Source organism: Dasypus novemcinctus, chromosome 9 (genome assembly GCF_030445035.2).
Source record: "Dasypus novemcinctus isolate mDasNov1 chromosome 9, mDasNov1.1.hap2, whole genome shotgun sequence".
Lineage (NCBI taxonomy): Eukaryota > Metazoa > Chordata > Mammalia > Cingulata > Dasypodidae > Dasypus > Dasypus novemcinctus.
In genome coordinates, this window is record NC_080681.1 from 89,138,433 (window position 1) to 89,158,973 (window position 20,541).

Below are 20,541 nucleotides of genomic sequence, written 5' to 3' on the forward strand. Positions count from 1 at the left end.
ACCAATGACAGAGACTGACCGATGATGTTAACTGGATGCATCATTTTGCCTAACACTTTAATGCCTCTTCCATGGTGAATGCTTTCTGGCGGACATTAATGTGTGATACAGGGAAGTGGATTTGGCTCAACTGATAGAGTGTTTGCCTACCATATGGGAGGCTCAGGGTTCAAACTCAGGGCCTCCTGACCTGTGTGGTGAACTGGCCCATGCGCAATGCTGATGTGTACAAGGAGTGCCGTGCCACGCAGGGGCGTCCCCTGTGTAGGGGAGCCCCATGCACAAGGAGTGCACCCCCCGCAAAGGTAGCCGCCTTACATGAAAAAAGCACAGCCTGCCCAGGAGTGGCACCGCACACACAGAGAACTGACGCAGCAAGATGGCACAACAAAAAGAGGCACCAATTTCTGGTGCCACCGGCAAGAATGCAAAAGGACACAGAAGAACACACAGCAAATGGACACAGAGAGCAGACAACAGGGGGGTGGGGAAGGGGAGAGAAATAAATAAAAAGAAATCTTAAAAAGAAATCAACCAAAAGTTGTGATACAAAGACCTCCAACTTTGTGCCCCTTCTCATACATCCATTAAGTTGCCATTACTCAGCCCTTCTCATCCATAGCCTGCCAGGCCCTTGACAAGTCAGCCCAGGCAAAAACCACTGCCTGTGAGTACATTTACATTCTAACCTTGAGCCACTTCTCTTTCCACACAAAGTAGGTGATGAGGGCTCTGCCCATTAGAAGGATTTTCCCTCACTACTGTCTTTCAGCACAGCCATTGTCCATTTTCAGCTTGTACCCACCTACTGAGTCAATGCATCCATGAGCCAAGGTAAGGTTCTTCCTTGTTATATCAGCTGTTCATAAGGAATCCTCATGCAAACTAGGTGTGAGCAGAGGGAGGCACTGGTACAATAGTGATAGATGACATGGGGTCCAGAATTCCACTCTGCTGCTTGATTGTGTCCTCCCATCCTACCCATGCTCAGTCTCGGGTGTATCTATTCCATCTTCACGTGTATCATTGCTGGGTCTGCTTAGTTATAACTTGTGAACCACAGAACCCAGTTTTTATTGAAGAATAGTTATAGTATCTGCCTAGGCAATCATGCAGGGGCAAGGAGAGGACAGGTTTACCAGGAGAGTCTGAAGGGATACAGAGTGGAGGAGAGGAGAGAATTAAGATGTTTTCTGTTCCAATTATTGGTATGGAAGTTACTCGATAACTGCTCTAAGCCCTTGACATGAATTATTTGTTTAATTCACACAATGGATATTATTGTATCCATTTTACAAAGGAGGAAACAGAGTTAGGAAAGTTAAATAGTTTCTTTAGGACCCCAGAGCTGGTGAGTGGTGGAGCAAAGTCTGAATCACAGGACTGTCTAATTCCAAGGCCTATCTTTAAACAGCCACATGATTGTCCATTCTCTTTCATGCCAGTTTCCATGAGACGGAGTGAGGGAAGAGGTATGGGTGTGTAGGCATGTGTGTGTGGTGAGTTTTCCTAGCTATGGCTATGCTGTGCTGAAGAGTGTCAAGATTTTACCAGTTCATTCAGTCCTCCATCCAACAAACATTCCCTGACTACCTAGTTATTACATAATGAAAAGGAACGAAACAGATGTCTTGTCACTTTATCCTTAGGGACGATTTTCCTGCCAGGGGAGGGCTGCTACTGAGGACAAGAGCAGAGAAGGGAGGGCCTCTCTAGGACAGGATGCACTCCTCTGCCTTGGATAGCTCTGAAGACTTGAGGAAGATGTCAGCCACCCTCCTTTCCTGCTTCTGAGAGGCGCTCCTGCAGGACATGGGCAGAGGTGCTGGCAGTCTAGATCTCAGAGTGCCTTAGGCAGAAGAGTGTGGGCCAGTCTTCCTCCTCTCAGGGCTCTGGTTCCTAAGGTATCGACATAGCCTCTTCTGCCTCACCCTCAGAGACACCGCTTACTTCCTGCCTCGTGGGCCCTCTTTTCTACTATCAAGCAGCCACCTGACCACTGAGTTATCCCCTGCTATTCCCTGGGCACCTTTTGGAGCTGCAGTTAGAGCTCTGGAGCAGGCTCAGCCTGGGGATAGTAACAACAACAATAATAATGATTTATATTTACTAAGCACTTATTATATGCCAGGCTTTGTGCCAAATGCTATATATATACGGGTGATTTTATTTAATCCTTATGGCACCCTTGTAATGGAGGTCCTGGTCTACTGTTGGTGGCAGAGGTTGCAGTCGGCATGCAGAGAAAATGCCCTTGGCCAGGCCTCTGGTGCCCTGTGCCTGCCCCACAGGGTCAGACCACTAGAGAAACTGGACCTGCTGCTTGGGCCTCACACAGATGCCAGCTGACCGCAGCTGAGCCCAGGGGTGCAGCACACAGACCTCCTGGCCATTTCCCCTTTTCACCCCCTTTCCTGAACAGGCATATCCTCCAGGTCTGCTCTTTTTCCCTTAACTTCCCGTGTGCTTTTCCTGGCCCTGGCTAATGCTGTTCCTTCTGCCCAGAATCCCCTCTTTTCCCTTTCTGCCTGGTAAAATCCTTATTTTTCAAGTCTTGCTTTAATGTCATCCTGACCTCCCTGCTCTCCCCTGTCAGAATTAATTGCTCCCTCTTTGTGCTGCTCAACAGCACTTATCCCAGTGAACTGTAGTTACTTGTTTCACCACTCAGTCTGTGAGAAGAGAGGGCAGAGGCCTGGTCTGATTTACCTCCTTGTCTTTGGGGCTGCCCAGTGAATGTTTGCTGAAGCCTGTTGAGATTGGGGCAGAGGGCTGTGAAGCTTGACTGGGGACATCCCTCAGCCGGGGCCCCTGTTGTCTCACCTTCTCCTTGGCCTGCCAAAACCAGATTTTAGAGACTCTGACAGAATTTCCCCCTTAGCTAGAATGTATCGATCTTCTCTCCCTTCCAGATGGATCTCCTTCTTCAGTGACCAGCCTGCCTGCCTGTCTCATGCCTGGTATCCCCTCCAGCCTTGATGCTCCCAGCTCCCCTCCCATTTAGCAGCATCTGCGGATTTCATTAACTCCCTACTTAACCCCTCTCGCTCAGATCAGCTCAGAAGATGATAAATCAGGCCCAGGGCTCATCCCTGCAGCCACCATCCTCTCCACACCCCGCTCTAACGAGGCTCTGGCTTGCCCCTATTCATCACTGGCTGCCCTCTCTTTCTCCTGCAGTTTCACTGCCCTCACCTCCTCCCTCCCACCAACCCACCCACCCTGAGATGGTGTTGGTATTATTATCCACCAGTCACTTTGGATTGCATTGAATCCTGGAAGTAGATTTGGACAGACCCAGGAGAAGGTGAGTTTCCTGGGTCAGACCACCTTCTGCCCTTATGGGGCTGTGGCCCTTGGCTTCCCTGGACAGAGGGACTAGCCCAAAGGTAGACCCCAGGGGCTGTAGGTAAGGGTGGATCCTGGCCTGGGAAAGAATGGGGAAGGGTCCCCTTCCTAGCCATATGATCCTGTTCATTTGAGTGTCGGAGGGGAGAGGACTCTATAGTCTCTCTCCCTCGCTTTCTTCTTTGATCTTTTTCCACTCTGCCTAGATCATCCCAAGGACTCTTGTCTAGATTCCCTTCTCTATGACCCAGCCAGGCATCCACTCTGCCCTCCCCCATTCATTTAAGAGAGTGGGTGGACTGAATCTTGTTGTACCGCTGGCCTTAGAAGGTAGGGTATGCAGAGCAGCACCTGGACTCTTCACCCTTTTACCATCCCTGTGATGGCAAAGCTGACCCTTTTCTGGAGCTTTTCTCCCCCTCATCTTTCTAGCTGACTCTTTGCTTATTTCCGAAGGCTCCTCTACCTTCCTGCCACCTGTCACTGAGGCTACCATTCTGCTCCCTGAGTAGGTCGGTAGAGAACTAGAGCTAGGGCAGGGTGGCAAGCAGTGTGTTTTTCCTGGGACTCAGCACTGCAGCCCCTTTTCCTTCTACCTCACAACCCAGCTCCTTCTGATGCCCTGCCTAAACATCATCTCAAGTTTTCCTGCTTCCTTTATTACCTGGCCCTCCCCTCCTCTAGACTGAAAATCTCTCCTCTTGACTTTCACCTTCCCTCCCATGCACTTCCCCCCTGGTCCCCTCTCATTCTTTTCCAGGCATAAAACCCCTAAAAGGGAGCACCCCAAATATGTCTGGGGCCTAGCCTTTTTGTATTTATGAGCAGAACCCTTCTGCTTTTTCCCTGCACCTCTCTGGGCCTCCTTCTATCACCTCTATCTGCTCTTGTTCTCTGTCCCATTTATTGCCTGTTTCCTTACTTTCATGCCCCATCCTCACAGAAGACAGTGTCAGAGAAGTGGAGCATCCCTCCTGGCTCACTGTATGTGCACCCAGGCTCTTGAAAAGTGTCGAGTGGGTGATGTTGACTGACCACATTGGAGTTTCCTCATCCTTGGTCCTTCACCACCCTTCCCAGGTCCTGAGATGATTCCCCCTCTTCCTGCATGTACATGGGAGATCCCTCTGCTCCCACCCTTCTTCTGTCTCTGGGAAGATCAAGGCCATTGCCCATTGGATGTTTACTCAGCCTACCCACCCCCATGTGTCCATGTGTGTTTTTGTTTTGTCAGATGCTATTTCTACAATGTCTTCATTACCTCTTAATTGGCCAAATCTCTTTTCTTTATTTTTCTTGTTAAAGACAGATTTAAGGAATGAGTTCAGTAGCTCAGCCATTTTCAGACCATCATTAATTTCCCGCCTTCTTATTTATTAATGGGCCAACTTCCTTGCTGCTATTTCTTGTTCCCTGGATATCTCTGTAAAAGCCTGCCTTGCGCATGCAACCCCTGGGACCAGTGCTAACTCACTCTGACTTTGTGCTGCCCTCAGCTGCTCTGGCGTTCCCTTCCCAGCGCCCCTGCTCCGGCTGATCTCCTTGGTCAAGGCCCATCTCCCCATGGTCTGCAAGGAGGAGAGTAGGGAACAGCCCTGCATTCTCGGCATAGAGATTTTCTCATTTCCTCTTCATGACATGGGCCAAGACTCCCAGTTCTCTCCTCTGCTCCTTCTCTTCTTTCACTGTGTCCCAAGTCCTACACTAAGCTTAACATGTGCTGTCTCATTTACTCTTCAAAACTTGGAGGAGTAAGAGGGGACTGAAGTTCAGGAATCAGCAGTCACTTACCCAGAGTTAATTTGCTTAGAAGGGATAGATCTAAGATGTGACCTCAGGTTGGCCTGGCTCCACAAACTTGAGCTTTCCCTCTATGCCAACCTGCCCCAGGGAAGCCAATGTGGATGAGGTTATGTTTAGAATAAGTCTTGATACAGAGGGAGAAACCAGGGCCAGTGAGGAGGGAGCAGCCCAGGCTCCATCATGGGAAATGGAAGTCAGTAACTGGAGGATTAGCAGGGCTATGGTCAGGTATAGGGAGGGTTGGCCAACTGTGTTGGGTGACCTGTCTCTTCCTTTTTTTTCTTTACTTCTTTGTGTTCCATATTCTTGTCCCCTCCACCCTAATTAGCTAAAGGATTCATGTTCTAATGGTGACATTACTAACATTTGGGAGCCATTATTTGGGGACTCTTTCCATGCTTCTGAATGAAGTCTGTGCTTCCTTCATGTCCATCTGGGTGGGTCTGTGCACATGGCTGCCTTTGAGGAATTCTGAATGTGTTCCTGGTCTTTGCCTTTTGCTTCTGGTTCTCCAGGAGCCTCAGCTCTTTGTTCCAGGTGAGGGGGTTGGCCTTGCTGCTGCCCACAAACCCCTGCCCATGTATGTATGGAGGTAAGAGCCAGGAAGAACTGGGCCCCTAGGGCCCACAGCTTCCACCTTAGGGCCTAGGCGTGGGACTGAGCATGTGAGGACTCCTGTGCTGGCTCCTTGACATTCTCTAATAGGAGTAATGGAGATTTGTGGCACGGCCTCTTTAGGATCCCTCCTTGGTTCTTGCCATAATCACAAATATTCCTGTTCTCTCCTAGGTTCTGCAGCAAACTCCATATCCCTGGGGAGTACCAAGATGCTGATGAAGGGGAGTAGATGTAACTCCATAGTTGAGTGCCTGCTTCAATATACAAGGTCCTGGGTTCAATTCCCAGTACTTACAAAAAAAAATAATGTTGATGAAGATAATAATCCCAAGTCAGGGCACCAGCCTAGCACAAAAACAGCCAAGTCATTGCTCTTCTGGTTGGAAATGAAAGCTCTGGGCAGGCTCTTAGAAGGATCAAGAGAAGGCAGAAGAGAGAGAGAAAGAGAAATCAGGACAGAATCCTCCTGCCAGATCTGGCGCCTGGGCCCCTGTCCAGCAGCAGTAGCCTGGTAGCAGCGGTGGGGGCAGGGAGGAGTCCCCTGGGGCCAAGCCCTGGGAGCCGTGTTTTTACACTAAAAGACCTTGTTTCTTGTCTCGTCCTGGTCATAACCCTGCTTAATAGAGACATTAAGATGAATGATTGGAGCTGCTTCTCTCCCTGCAGCCCGAAGGGAGGGCAGCCTGGGTGACCCTGGCCAGAGGGGACACTGTGGGGATGGGGTTGAGGTGGGAGGGGATCCACAAGCATTCCCCTCCAACACTTTGGTATGCTGAAACCTGCTGCCAGAGAAAGAGCTCCGGGAAGGGAAAGCTGCCTCATCCAGCAGTGCTTCTCTGCACCAATCACCTCCGGCTGCTCTCGGTCTCCCCAGCATCAGGGAGGGAGTGAAGCAAGGAGGAAAAGCCATAGATGGTTAAGGGATGAGAGGGACTTTTACTTACACAGGCTTTCAAAAGGGTTTTGATAAGCTTCTACACACACATACGCACACACAGCTTTTCGTATTTATATAAATAATAGTGAACGGTTATTGGGCTCCTTCCTGCATTTTCAGAGGTTGTGCTTACGTCTCAGCTGCTCCTCACAACAGCCCCTCGAGACAAACAGAATTATTATCCCCAACTTACAGGTGAGGAAACTGAAGCTTAGAGAAGTGCAGTCACTTGCCCAAGGTCTCCCAGTTAATAAATATGAATCCATGCAGCCTGGCCACACAACCTGTGCTTGTAACCACTGCCATTGCCCCTGCCTTCAGTTTCACAAATTGACGCAGTCTGGAATTGAGAGGAGGGTAGAAGAGGACTGAGGATTTGTATGAGATAGGGAGTTGATTTAAAGGTCAGGAACAACAGTTAGGGATAAACAGGCTCATCTCTGGATATGCTGCAGAGGCGGTGGGACCCCAGGGAGCACGGCCGAGACAGGCCTCATTTAGGATGTTTATGACAGGTCTGGGAGAGGGCAGCTCAAGGGAATCTGCCCCTTTGTGGATGGTGCCGAACACTTTGGAGCAGGAAAATGTCTTGCTTTTTTTGTCTTCTTTCCAATCCCCCCTCCCCACACATACCTGGCACATTGCTGACATGGAGCAAGTATTCAATAAATAGCTTCTAAAATATAGACGTTAAGTAAAAGTGAAGAGCCACAACAGCCTTGAACCAGACTTACTGGAAAGAGCTTTGTGCCCACAGATGTGAGTGGATGCATTTGGGGAAGGTGGAAAGGAGGGTTAGAGGATAGCGCTATCTCAAACCTTGCTTCTCAAGAACAAGCAGCATCAGCATCACCAGGGAGCTTGTTAGAAATGCAGAATCTGAGGCCTTTTCCAGACCTACATAATCACAATTTGCATTTAACCAAGATCCTGGGGGTGATTGGAATGCACATTCCAGTTTGAGAAGCAATACTATAACACAGCCCTGACCTACCAGGTATTTTATTGCCCTGAAAATAAAGTCCAAACACCTTAAGAAGGCTTACAAGATATGAATGATATAAAATCTGCCTACCTCTTCCCACTCCTCTTTCACCACTCCCCACCAGCCATACTGTCTGCTCCAAGCTTCTTTCCACGCCCAGTCGGGTCCTTTCTTTGGTCAGGCACTGCCTATAGGTTGAGATTTCTTAGAGTCCCTGCCTGTGCACTGCCACTCAGGGCAGGACATGCAGATTGGGAATGGATGGTCACGTCCCCACTTTGCAGATCAGGAAATGCTTCCCAGAGCAGGGCATGTCTCTTCAGGCATTCAACAGGTGAAGAGAGAAAGGGGGAAGGCATTCTCATATTGAGAGAACACTAGCAAAGGCTTGGAGGCAGAAAAGTATGAAATACTGTTGAGTGGTAATTAGTCCCAATGGCCTGCATGAGAAGAAACATTAAAGAAACACTGGGAAATAAGGCTGGCAGCATAGTTGGAGCCTGAGTGTAGAAGACTTGAAAACCAAGTCAGGATGGAGAAGGAGGAGCTACCCAAGCATTCAGTTTGAGGATGAGGCCCTTCTAGTCTAGGAAGGAAGAGAAAGGTAGCAGGTAGTAAAACTAGCTTATTCGCTGAATCCAGGAATAAAATATAGTGTAATGGAGATCTAAGTGGGTTTAGAGTTCACTATTGGCTACATCCAGCATGGAGACTTAGTCAACATCCCCTAAACCAAATATCTGTTTGAATCCACTGGTTTACGTGAGTACTCCAAACCCTCCTGGAGAAAACAAATAAACCTGGACCACACCCATAACTGTGGATCTGGTGTATACTGGCCTGATTAGAGCACGGGTGTTTAGATACCATACTGCTGGAAGGGCCAATAGAGTGCCAGAGAGAGACCTGATGATAGAGGAAGGAGTCTGGCAGAGTAGGCCTGTTTCCACAATAGGGTTAAGTAAGAATTGAGGAAGATTCATGACTCTGGTTCAGCATGATGGTTCTTAACTAAACTCACCCTATCTTAGTTCTCTGGTGGTAGTAAGTATGCACACTGAGAAGAAAAGGACTGTTTGGATAAGTTCAGAGAGCTGCCTTTTTGTGAAACCCTCAAGAGCTCAAACAACCCCGATGTGGGGTTATGCCAAATATCACACAATAGGTTGGCTTAAACAGCAGGAATTTATTGTCTACAATTTTGGAGACTGAAAGGCTAGTTTCCTCCTGAGGCCTGTAGGGTTCTGGCTGGCTGGCAATCTTTGGGGTTCCTTGGTTTTCCCATCACATGTTGATTGTGATGGTTTGGAGCTAAGTACCCCAGAAAAACATGTTCTTAACTTAATCCATTCCTGTGAGTGTGAACCTATTGTAAGTAGGATCTTTTGATGAGTTTACTTTAGTTAAGGTATGGCCCTGCCCAATCAGAATGGTTCTTAATCCTTTACTGGAGTCCTTTACAAGCAGAATGAAATTCAGAGAGAGAAAGCCACAAAGGGAGCAGCCAGAAGCTGAAAGTCAACAAAACCTAGAAGAGAAGGGAGACACCAGGAGAGGGTACCATGTGTATTGCCATGTGACACAGCAGCCCAGGACCAAGGGCTAGCAGCCAGGAAAAAGCATCATCCTAACGATGCCTTGATTTGGACTTCTCCTAATCTCAAAACTATGAGCTAACAAATTCCCATTGTTCAAGCCGACCCATTGCATGGTATTTCCTTTGGCAGCCAGAAAACTAAAACAGTTTTTTGTTACCAACAGAGTGGGATGCTGCTATTGCAAATACCAAAAAATGTGGAAATGGTTTTAGTTTTGAGTAATGGGTAGAGGCTGGAAGAATTGTGAGGAGGTGCTTGATAGAAAAAGTCTGGATTGCTTTGAAGAGACTGTTGGTAGAAATATGGATGTTAAAGTTACTTTCAATGAGGCCTTAGAAGGAAATGATGAATGTGTTATTGGAAACTGGAGGAAAGGAGATCCTTGTATTAAAGTGAGAGAGAACTTAGTGAAATTGAGTTCTGATGTTGGTTGGAAGGCAGAACTCTAAAGCGATGAACTTGGATATTCAGCTGGGGAGAGTGTGGAAAGTGCAGCCTAGTTTTCTCCTTGCAGAAATGCAAGAAGAAAGTAAGACTGACAAATGAACTCTTAAACACAAAGAAAACAGAAAGTGATTGTTTGGAAAATTCTGAGCCTAACCAGACAGTGTGCTATGAAATTAGGATCAGGAAGTTCTATCTATGATAGATCATGGTTCTATCAGGGAAATTTCTGAGCTTCTGAGAAGCAAGTCCCTAGAGAATAGGGCTCCATGTGAGGCTTTACCTGGACATAGATCCAGGCAGGCATTTCAGGGGAAGTTAGGATTGAAAATGCAGTTATTCAGGTAAGCTTTCTGGAAAATCCTGCTGTCTGATATGTTGGATACCTGTGAATTGCATGCAAAGCTGATAAAATTTTTATGAAATTTATATGAGTGGAACTGCCAGCCTAGACTGAAAGGGACAGAGGAGGGACAAACTGAAGGAAGAATTTCCATCTTTACTTCAGCCAGTCAGCTTTTCCTGGGGAATTTATCAAAAACCTTCATCAGAGTTCCCAGATTGCAGCCTGTCCTACTGAATTTGGATTTGCCCATCTCCACAGTCATGTGAGCCGATTCCTATAATAAATCTTATATTTACATTATACACATACACATATACATACATACATACATATGCTGTCCGTTCTGTTTCCCTAGAGAACTACGATGTCTTCTTTCTCTTCCCAGTTCCTGCTTCTGGCTCCTCCCCATGGCTTTCTCTTTATAAGGCCTCCAGTAACGGGATTAAGAGACCCATCCTGATACAGCTGGTCACCCCTTAACTAAAAATAACATCTTCAAAAGGTCCTATTTACAATGGGTTCACACTCGCATTAATAGCATTAAGATTAAGAACATATATTTTACTGGAGGTACATAACTCAGTTTATGACGTGAGAGGGTCTTCTTTCTTTGTGAGAGAATGCCCAACTCTCATGCTGCCGTGGTACCATAAGAATTGAGCACAATCAGGTAGAGGTTTTCAAGGCCAGCTTCCATGATGTACTTAGTAACAGAAGCCAGTGGAAGTGGTAGCTTGGATTGATCATGCACACAATCGAGGCTTCCTTTGGGAATATTGTTTCTGGACTGGTGTTTCTGCAAATGCAGCTGGTGGCTTAAAATTTGCAAGATTGAGATCATACTAATGTAAACTCATTGGTAGGAATTTATCTACCTGATAGAGATGGTAGGCTCAGGAACATCTGTGTTACTACAGATGAACAAAATGGCAGTCGAGGGAACAAGATTTTGACTAGAAACAGAGCCACCTGGAGACAGCAATTTGTGAGTAGGTTTGAAAAGCATGGCCTGGAAGAGAGGAAAAGTCAGCAGCACTACAAAGGGGCCAGGTCGAATGCTGGCCAGTGATGGGAAAGCCCCAGCTGGGAATAGAAGAGAGCTGGAATTGAAGCCATGATGGGAACAAGCAAAAGATGGGAGTGCTGGTAGCTGATGACCAACCTCAAGGGAAAATTGGTGGAAGAAACTTCACTCACTAAACACTTACCTTATGCTAGGTGGGCATTGTACTAGGAGCTGTCTTCATTGCACTGGTTATGCAGGAATTGTCTCCATTTTATAGTTGGGGATACAGGCCCAAAGAAGGTGGCTTCATTCATTCACCAAATATAGGCACTTGGAATATAAAGACATTGAGATACAGTTGTTTCCCTTAAGGAGGTCAGAATATTGGAGGAGAGAGACATAGAGGCAAGTACTTTTATACACAGAAGTCCTTAAAGAAGAATAGATGCAAGCACAAGGTGATATGAAACTAGAGGTTTTCTGAGTCACAGTCAGTAAGTGTCAAAGCTAGAATTCAAATCCTAGACTGTCTGGATTCAACCAGTGTCTTTCGACACTCTAGTGGCACAGCTACATTTGTAGGACCCTGAGTCGTATTCTGAGTTCTGAGGAAGAGCAGTAGCCATTGCTGCTGGCAGGGAATTTAAATTCAAGAAGAGGATATCACTGACAGGATTGGAATATGACACAATACAGGTGACCCAGCAAATCTCAGACCCAGAAGAGGAGTTGATGGTGTCCTCAGGGTTAGAAGGCCATGGAGACTTTCCCTTGGGACAGGGCTATTTCCTGAGCCTAAAGGTGGCACTGAATGGCTCTCTGTATGGGAGCCACTGAAGAACTGGAGGCAGGAAACCAGGCTTCTCCGTAGAGAGGCAAACTGAGGCCAGGGAGTGAAGGGTCTTAAAAATTGAAGTGGAATTAAGAGGAGAGGCCAGATCAGGAGTGGCAGTTGGAATAGAGAAAGAAATAGGTAATTCTTAGACTGGAAGGAGAATTCCCCACCCCACATATCATCATCTCCTTTTTGCTTCTTTTGAGTTCAATAGATCCTGTCTGCCTTTTTGAAAGCAACTCCTTTGCTTTCAAAACTTTGTCTTTTCCCTCCCTTGTGAGCCCTAGATCTGGAAGAGGCCTGGGACCCCAATATTTTCTAGGGACGCTTTGCCTAAGCAGTCCTTGGGGCAGGAGTATGGGATTCTTGACATTTGTAAGCTACACCTCTCTTCTGGGACAGGTGAATTTCAAATAATATGGGCAAGGGAGAGTGAAGTTAGAGGAGTAGAGGGATGGAAGCCCACTAATGAGGGAACAGAGAGCAGGCAGAGAGTGGAGTGGCTCAGGGAAGAGAGCCTGTCTGGGCAGGTGGCTCCATTTGATTCTTGAGTTAAAGGGGAGGCGTAGATGGCCAAGAAGAAAAAGGCTAACAAGAAAAATATTAAACTGCAGTGTGCGTGTCCCCAGGGATTTCCTGCTGCCATGACTGACCTCCGAGAGAGCGCCATTCGTTCCCGAACCTGGCAGCTTTATAGGCACTTGTAGGCCTGCAAAGAACACCAATTTGCTGCTGCAGTTTGTTTTGATAACTGAAACTTTCAATAAATCTATATTAAAATCAAAGAGAAAATTAACTAGGCCCCGGTGAGGGGCACGGAGATAAGGGAGCATATTACCACCCTGGCCTCAGCCACCCCACATCCGTCTCTTAGTTCAGACTCAGGTCACCAGGGAGATGAATGGCTCAGGCTCATGGGGAAGAGCCTTGGAGAGAGCAGGGCAAAGAAGGTCTGGCCAAATCCAGCTTCCACTGCCCCTCTGAGCAGTGAAAGATGGGCCAGGCTAGGGTGGGTGGGGAGGGGGTAGATCTCCAAGAGCTGAGATGATGGTGGTTGTATTAGTCAGCCAAAGGGGTGCTCATGCAAAATACCAGAAATTGGTTGGCTTTTATAAAGAGTATTTATTTGAGGTGGGAGCTTATAGATACCAGGCCATAAAGCATAAATTACTTCCCTCACCAAAGTCTATTTTCACATGTTGGAGTAAGATGGCTGCTGACAGCTGTGAGGGTTCAGGCTTCCTGGGTTCCTCCCTTCCAGGGTTTTGCTTCTCTCTGGGTTCAAGGTTCCTCTCTTCCCAGGGCTTGCTTCTTCCTGGGTTCAGCGTTCCTCTGTTCCTGGAGCTGGCTTCTCTTTCCTCTGTGTGCTTACTTCCTGGGGCTCCAACTTAAGGCTTCAGCATCAAACTCCAACATCAAAACTCCAACATCAAAAACACTCAGCTCTGTCCTTTGCCATTCCTTTTATCTGTGAGTCCCCACTCACCAAGTGTGGATACTCAACACCCTAATGACATGGCCCGATCAAAGCCCTAATCATAACTTAATCACACCCAGATACAGACCAGATTACAGGCATAATCCAATATCTATTTTTGGAATTCATAACTATGTTAAATTGCTACAGTGATCAAGGTAGGAAGAGGGGGTAAGAATAATTGTAATAGCAGCCAACGTTTACTGAGATCTTTATGCCAAGTACTGTACTAAGCACTTTTGTATTTAATACTGGAACAGGTAGGTACTAGAATTATTGTCATCCTAGAGATGAAAAAACTGAGCCTTAGAAAGGAATGTGACTTGCCTAAGGTCACAGATGGAGCCAGGACTCAAACCTGAACAGGCTCTCTCCAGAGCCCTCACTCCGTGTAACTTGCTATGCTCTCTTAGGAAGCTCATGTGGGGACTGGAAATGGGCAGCAGCAGTTTTTTATCAATTTCCAGATAAAATGGTTTCAGACTTAGGCTGGATCCTCCCAGCTGTGCCAAGTTTGTGGGTCACCATGCACTGTCCTTGGGTGTGGGTCCTCTGACCTCCAATTAATGGGTAAGGTCTCAACTTTGATGGCCATTTTGCTCTTTCGCCTGGGGGTTTTTACAGAGTAGCCAAAGAACTGACTTGGTCTCTCTTTGACTCCTGTTCTCAGCATTCACTTCGGTTCAGGCACTTAATCCAGCACCCAGAAGCCTGCTCATGGCATACCTGTGTTTGTGTACTGCTCTCAGTCCAGCTCCCTTCCCCAATTCACGTACTGGGGAATCTGTCCTCCCCACCCAGATCTTGGCCACTAGTTAATTAGACAGCCCAGTTGCCACTACTGCCACCTCATGTACTAACACATCTTTCTGTCTCGGCCTCACTTGGGATGAAGGCTAGGTTAGACACACTTTCCAATGTGCCCACTGTGGTGGGACTATAATGGGCTCAATATCACTAAAGCAGAGGCTATGGTTCCTCTCACCATTTCAAGAATCGGATGAACCACTGTGCTTCAGGATGTGGGATCTGGCTTCCCCAGTGGTTATCTGGACGGGTGGAATAACAACCCTTTCTTTCCCACTTTGAGTAATGATGGCTCTACACGGCTTACCTGGAATATATCCTGAATGACAGAGCAACTAAGTCTGTTTTCTTTGACACTCTGACCAACTTGATAACACACTACCTTGTATTTGTTTTCCCTCCTTCCTTTCCTTACTTCCCTTTCCCCCTCACTCTTGGTGCCCTGAGATTATACCTCCCAATTAAGTTTTAGTTCCTAAAGTTTGCCTTAAGCTCTGTTTTCAGGGAACCAGAGAGCAAACAACAGAGCTAAAGTCTTGAGGGAGCCAAGATGCTGGGTTAAATGACAGTGCAAGGCCCTAATTGTATACGGAGCTCTTACACTGTCCTGATATTTAAATGCACTATGCTTGGTTTTTGTCTTCAAAGAAGTTATCACCTGGTGAGACCCTGGAAGATATACAAGCGGAGCTCTAGAGCGCCAAGGAGGAAAGAGCACATTTGGAGGAGTCAAAGGGATCAGGGAAGGCTTCATGGAGGATGTTGGGGCAGGGCCTTAGAGAAGGCCTCCAAACCCAGGTAGTATAGATTTACTTCATTCTTAAGGCCAGGAAGATTGGATGTATCCTGTTTTCAGGCCAGAATTTAGGATGTAACAAAGTCAGGGACAGGAAAGGGCACTCGTGTCCTCTCATTGTCTTATTTTATATACCTATTTACTTAATTTTATTGTCTATCCTCCCCCCCTTCCCGCCTTGGCCCCCAGTCTATCCCCAATATAAAAGATCCTTGAGAATATGGACTTTTTGTGTCTTACTCACCATTGAATATTCAGCAACAGAAACAGTGCCTGGTACTTAGTAGATAAATGTATAAATGTACATCAACTGATTGGCCAACCGGGGTTAATGTCTGGATGACAGCAGGAGGAGGAAGCCAAGTTCCAGATCCAAGAATAGTGGGAACAGGCAGATGTACCTCCACTTTAATGACTTTTAGTTAGGTGACATCTTTCTATGCTGATGTTTATTCCCTCACTTGTTCACAGTTATCGAGTGCCTACTTTATGCCTGGCACTGCGGTGGGTGTTACTGAATATGAATTGAAATAATATGGAAATAATGACTATCCTAAAGGAGCATACAGCCTAGGGAGAGATGACAAAGAAATAGACAATTATAATACAATGTGAAAAGTCACATAGAGGTGGAATTGTATCATCTAGCTCATTATGTGTAATTAAGGAAGATATTCCCCAATATGAAATTCATCAGGCACTCCCAAATTAGGTGTAAACCGTTATGCTGAGGTCAGATCTCAGAGAGATGGTAGGGTCCAGAAATTACATCATTGTCTTAAGTGAAAATATACGGGTGGCAGATAGGTGCTTGGTAACTGAAGCTGGACCCAAAGGATGGGTTCTGGCTGACTAGGAGGTTGCTAAAGCCATCAGTGGCTTTGCTAAGACTGGGGTTTCTCAACTTATAACCTGAAACCCATGAGTTCCCAGAGAATCATTACCAAACTGAAGAAATACATCTCTGTTTTAGCCAGAGTTCCCTCCAGCTAACTGAAGAGATTGACTGTGAAAGCTCCACACAGCTGAGGTCAGAATCCCTTGAATCCTGAAGACCCAACTGAATAAGTCAGTTCTCTCTTCCTTAGGAAGATGCTTCAGAAATCTGAGCATTTTCTTTTCTTCTAGGCTAAAATCCCCATTCTCTCTCCCCCAGATATGACATGACACCTCCAAGGCCCACATCATATAATAGATGATAATAATTATGTTGAAGGAGTGAATCATGAAAAGGTGTCATTAAAAGAATATAACATGTCATTTTGATACCAAGCAAAAGCAAGCAGGTTCTTTTCTCCCAATGCATCTTAAAAGTCAATTCCTGAGACATCCAGTTTTCAAAGAGAGAAAGTTTATTTGGTTGCATAAGCAAAGGAGGTTAGCTGTCTTAGCCCCAAAACTGCTTCCTTGATCTGCAGAAATTCTAATATTTTATCACATTAGGGTGCTAATGAATAATTGGGGTAGATCTGGGCACAGGTTTCTTCATTAATAAACATTAAAGGGTTGAACAAGCTGTGGGTGGACCCCAAACTAGAGGGAGTTACAAAGTTAACATCATTTTCAGGGAGGCGGATTTGGCTCAATGGATAGAGCATCTGCCTACTACATGGGAGGTCCAGGGTTCAAACCCAGGGTCTCCTGACCCATGTGATGAGCTGGCCCACGTGCAGTGCTGATGTGTGCAAGGAGTGCCGTGCCAGGCAGGGATGTGTCCCCCGTGTAGGGGAGCCCCATGTGCAAGGAGTGCACCCTGTAAGGAGAGCCACCCCATGCAACAAAAGCACAGCCTGCCCAAGAGTGGCACCGCACACATGGAGCACTGACACAGCAAGATGATGCAACAAAAAGGGACACAGATTCCCAGTGCCACTGAGAACAATACAAACGGACACAGAAGAACACAAAGTGAATGGATGCAGAGAGCAGACAATGGGGAGGGGGCCGGGGGGAAGGGGAAATAAATAAATGAAAAATAAATCTTAAAAAAAAAATCATTTTCAGAGATCATGGTTCTGAGACAGGAAAGTACGGAGTAGATATCAGTCACAAGGTTTTCCATATGAATATTAAACAGGATGGTGGAATGGTTACCATCCCAATAGTAAACCTACCCAAGGGTGAGTTCAATCTAGAATTGTCATCACAATAGTAAGCATACACAAAGGCGAGCCTAATTTATAAACAAAGTTAAAGTCAATCTAGAGTTACCATCATGAAGAAAAGCATACTGAAGTTTAATTAATTAATTAATAGATCTAGTTTTTATTTTATTTCTCTCCCCTTCCCCCCCCCTCCACCTCCCCGTTGTCTGCTCTCTGTGTCCATTCGCTGTGTGTTCTTATGTGACCACTTCTATCCTTATCAGCGGCACTGGGAATCTGTGTTTCTTTTTGTTGCGTTATCTTGCTGCATCAGCTCTCCGTGTGTGCGGCGTCAGTCCCCTGCGTGGCATGGCACTCCTTGTGCGCATCAGCACTGCCCGTGGGCCAGCTCCACATGGGTCAAAGAGGCCCGAGGTTTGAACCGCTGACCTCCCATGTGGTAGGCGGATGCCCTATCCATTGGGCCAAGTCCGCTTTCCTGAAGTTAAATTTAGAGTAACTATAAACAGCGGTGAGATCACTTTAGCTAGCCTCAGTAATTTCAGGTATTAATCTTTTTCTATTTTATAATATAAAGGCATCTACATAATGATTTAGTAATCATACTTATTTGTTAATTTATAACCATTGGTTACTTTCTTATGAGTATATTGTGAGGTAGAGAAAAGGAAAGTGGGGAATGCCTGCATTGCTCTAGGCCTTGGAAAATGTTCCCTTTTTAAATATTCCTTTCCCATCTCAAAAGTGATGTCCTCCCCCCGGAGATGGATGTGGTTCAAGCAATTGGGTACCTGCCTACCATGTGGGAGGTCTGGGATTTGGTTCCTGGTGCCTCCCAAAGAAGTGAGCTGACACAGCAAGATGCTGTCAACAAGATGATGCAGTGAGGCACAACGAAGTAACACAATGAGAGACACAACAATCATGGAGCAATGTGGCTCCAGGGATTGGGTGCCTCCCTCCCACAAGGGAGGTTCGGTTCCAGTGCCACCTAAAAAGATGAGCAGACACAGAGAGAACATAAGAACAGACACAGAGAGCAGATAGGGAACTCAAACAATGAGGGCAGAGGGAGACATAAAGTAAATAAAACTTAAAAAAATAAAGTGATTCCCCATCTTCCCTCTACACCTCCCCTCCCCGCCCTTCACTAGCTCTGAGTACTTGCAGTCTCAAAACTACAAGTCCCATAAGGCCAGCTAATAGAACCACCATCTTGATACACCTTAAGGCGCATGTCGGCGGGAGAGGGAGCATTTGGGCAGAAGAAGCCCCGCCCCCCTACATTCCATTGGTCAATGGAACTGGCGGCGGGCTCAGCGGTTGGTCACAGCGCCCGCCCGTCTGCTGCGTCTGTTAGGGTCAGAGTGCGCGGAGGTGAGTCGGTGTGTTGTGGACTCGTGGTGCTGCCTGTCGCTGTAGAGGCGGCCGGGAACGGGCGCTGGGGTTCGGGTGAAGGTGGCCCTGCCTCGGCCTGGCTGGCGCCGCAGTCTGCGCGGGTCGCACCCGCCGCTTTAAACCACCCTGAGCGCCTGCTGAGGCCGGGGGAGACGTCGGGGCCTGCACCTGGAGGGAGCCTGCCGCGCTGGCCCCGAGGAGGGGGCGTTGCCATGGCGACAGCCTCTCCCGCCGCTGACGGGGGGCGGGGGCGGCCCTGGGAAGGAGGGCTGGTTTCCTGGCCCCCTGCCCTTCCCCTTACGCTCCCCTGGACTTGGATGGGGCCGAGTTGGGGACAACACCCCGGGGTGGGTGATGCGGAAGGCCCCCAGATTGGGCCCTGGTTAATGCATGTGGGGTGAGAAGCGCCGTGCTCTTAGTGTGAGCAGCCTGGGGTTGCTGGCTTGTGTGATCACCCTGGATGCATGATCTACTGAGTAACATTCTGGCGGAGAGGGTCCAGGGTTTTGCAAGACAGACTGGGCGAGGTGGTTTAGGGGGCTGCCTTCTTACCGAGATTACTAGGCAAAAGGACGAGCTAGGCAGGACGATCTAGGCAATAGGACGAGCGGTTTGGCTGAAGGGGATAGAATTCGAGTAAGGATATAAATTAGATCGTAGGTAGAATATCCCCTTGCCCCTCAACACATAGGCAGACATAGAACGTTAGCACTTTCCAATTTTGTAAACCTGTCGTGATGGTAGTGGTATTGGTGGAAGGACTGAATAAGGGGCCTAACGTGGCTAGTTTTCTGTTTGCCTTTTTTTGCAAATAGTCTAGCAACAGGTGTTTTATTAAAACCAAAGAAGCATGAACTTGGATTGGGGCTTGACTGAGAGTTGTTCCAAAATATAACCTCTCCTTGTTGATTTGGAAGATGCTGAATATGTGTCCTCTCATTCAGGGTTTGTATTCTGTACTTACGGCTGGATTTAGCAAACTGATAGTGCCCATCATTACCTCTCCTGGAGGTTTCTGGTCAGTTCTGTAGTATTTACTCTTGTCAGACATTTCATCAGTCCCCTAGTTGAAGGACAGCCAAACATGAATCCTATTGGCTGAAGTCTAGACGCTATTTGAACTATGGTAGATTGTGATTGGCTGAACAATTTTTGATTGTAGAGTTTCTACCAGAAATGGGCTTCATCAAATTCTGCTTTATTCTGACTTTATCATACACAGCATGCCTTGTTTTAGTGGGTTCGCGCCTGGAGCTTAAGTATATTATACCTGAATCCCCTACCATTTAAAAGCCAATTTATAAACAGGGACTTGGAGTGTGACTCCACTAATGCGTGTGTCTGCGATCTTGGTTAGAAACCCACTTGGCTGCCTTCCGTCTGAGAGAGGTAGGAGTTGGGGGAGGGGAGCTGCCGGGAAGTGATTGATAAGGTTTCCTTTATGGATTCTGTGGTGCTTCACTGGAGCTCAGAGCACTTTGGCAACTTAAGCACTCCAAATTAAAAGCTCATTAACAATTCCTGCCCAAAGATCCTGTAAATAATCGCCTAGCTAGGTCATAGAGCTTGACTGAGAGCTCTCCTTCCAACCTGAAATTTCCAAATAAAAGTGCTTTTTATTTGCCTTCATTTTGAAAATTGTTTTCTTCGTGGTGGGGTAAATTAATGAGTTGCATTTTCCTAGGGGTCTAAGTAAAATAAAAGTCTTGAATGTGTGGAATGATAGACAGCAATAGATTGGCTCCTCTCTTAGGTGTTTCTTTGTTCAAAGGACTTTACTAGTCTATAAGGACGTCTCTGCAACTTCTAGTCCTTTGGAAGACCTGCAATAGGCGATGCATAGGATAGATGTCCACTGATGGTTTGACTAGGGATTTGGTTACCTTGGTTTATTTAGAATTTGAGGTAGACGTTGAGATATTCTGAAATTGTTCCCTGTTCTGTGTTGCTATTTGCAATATGGCCTGTGGGTTTGTTGCAACCAGCTTGTCCCCCCAACCCTGGACCAGTCTCACTTCCCTGAGTTGTGAGTATTGTC

The 20,541-nt window shown here is 46.8% G+C and overlaps 1 protein-coding gene across 7 annotated transcripts in view; it reads left to right on the top strand.

Annotated features, from left to right (window-relative positions):
- Window positions 1-18,423: 18,423 nt before the first annotated feature.
- ERI3 (ERI1 exoribonuclease family member 3) overlaps window positions 18,424-20,541 on the top strand; it is a 137,290-nt gene continuing 135,172 nt past the window's right edge. Inside the window, exon 1 of one of the 7 annotated variants that reach the window (XM_071217497.1) lies at window positions 18,424-18,482. Coding sequence is in view for 2 of the 7 variants with exons in the window: in XM_058303726.2 (XP_058159709.1) it covers window positions 18,716-18,850 (135 nt within the window). In the remaining 5 variants the exon portion in view is untranslated. The other 6 variants (XM_058303728.2, XM_071217498.1, XM_071217496.1 and 3 more) reach the window with 6 other exon arrangements.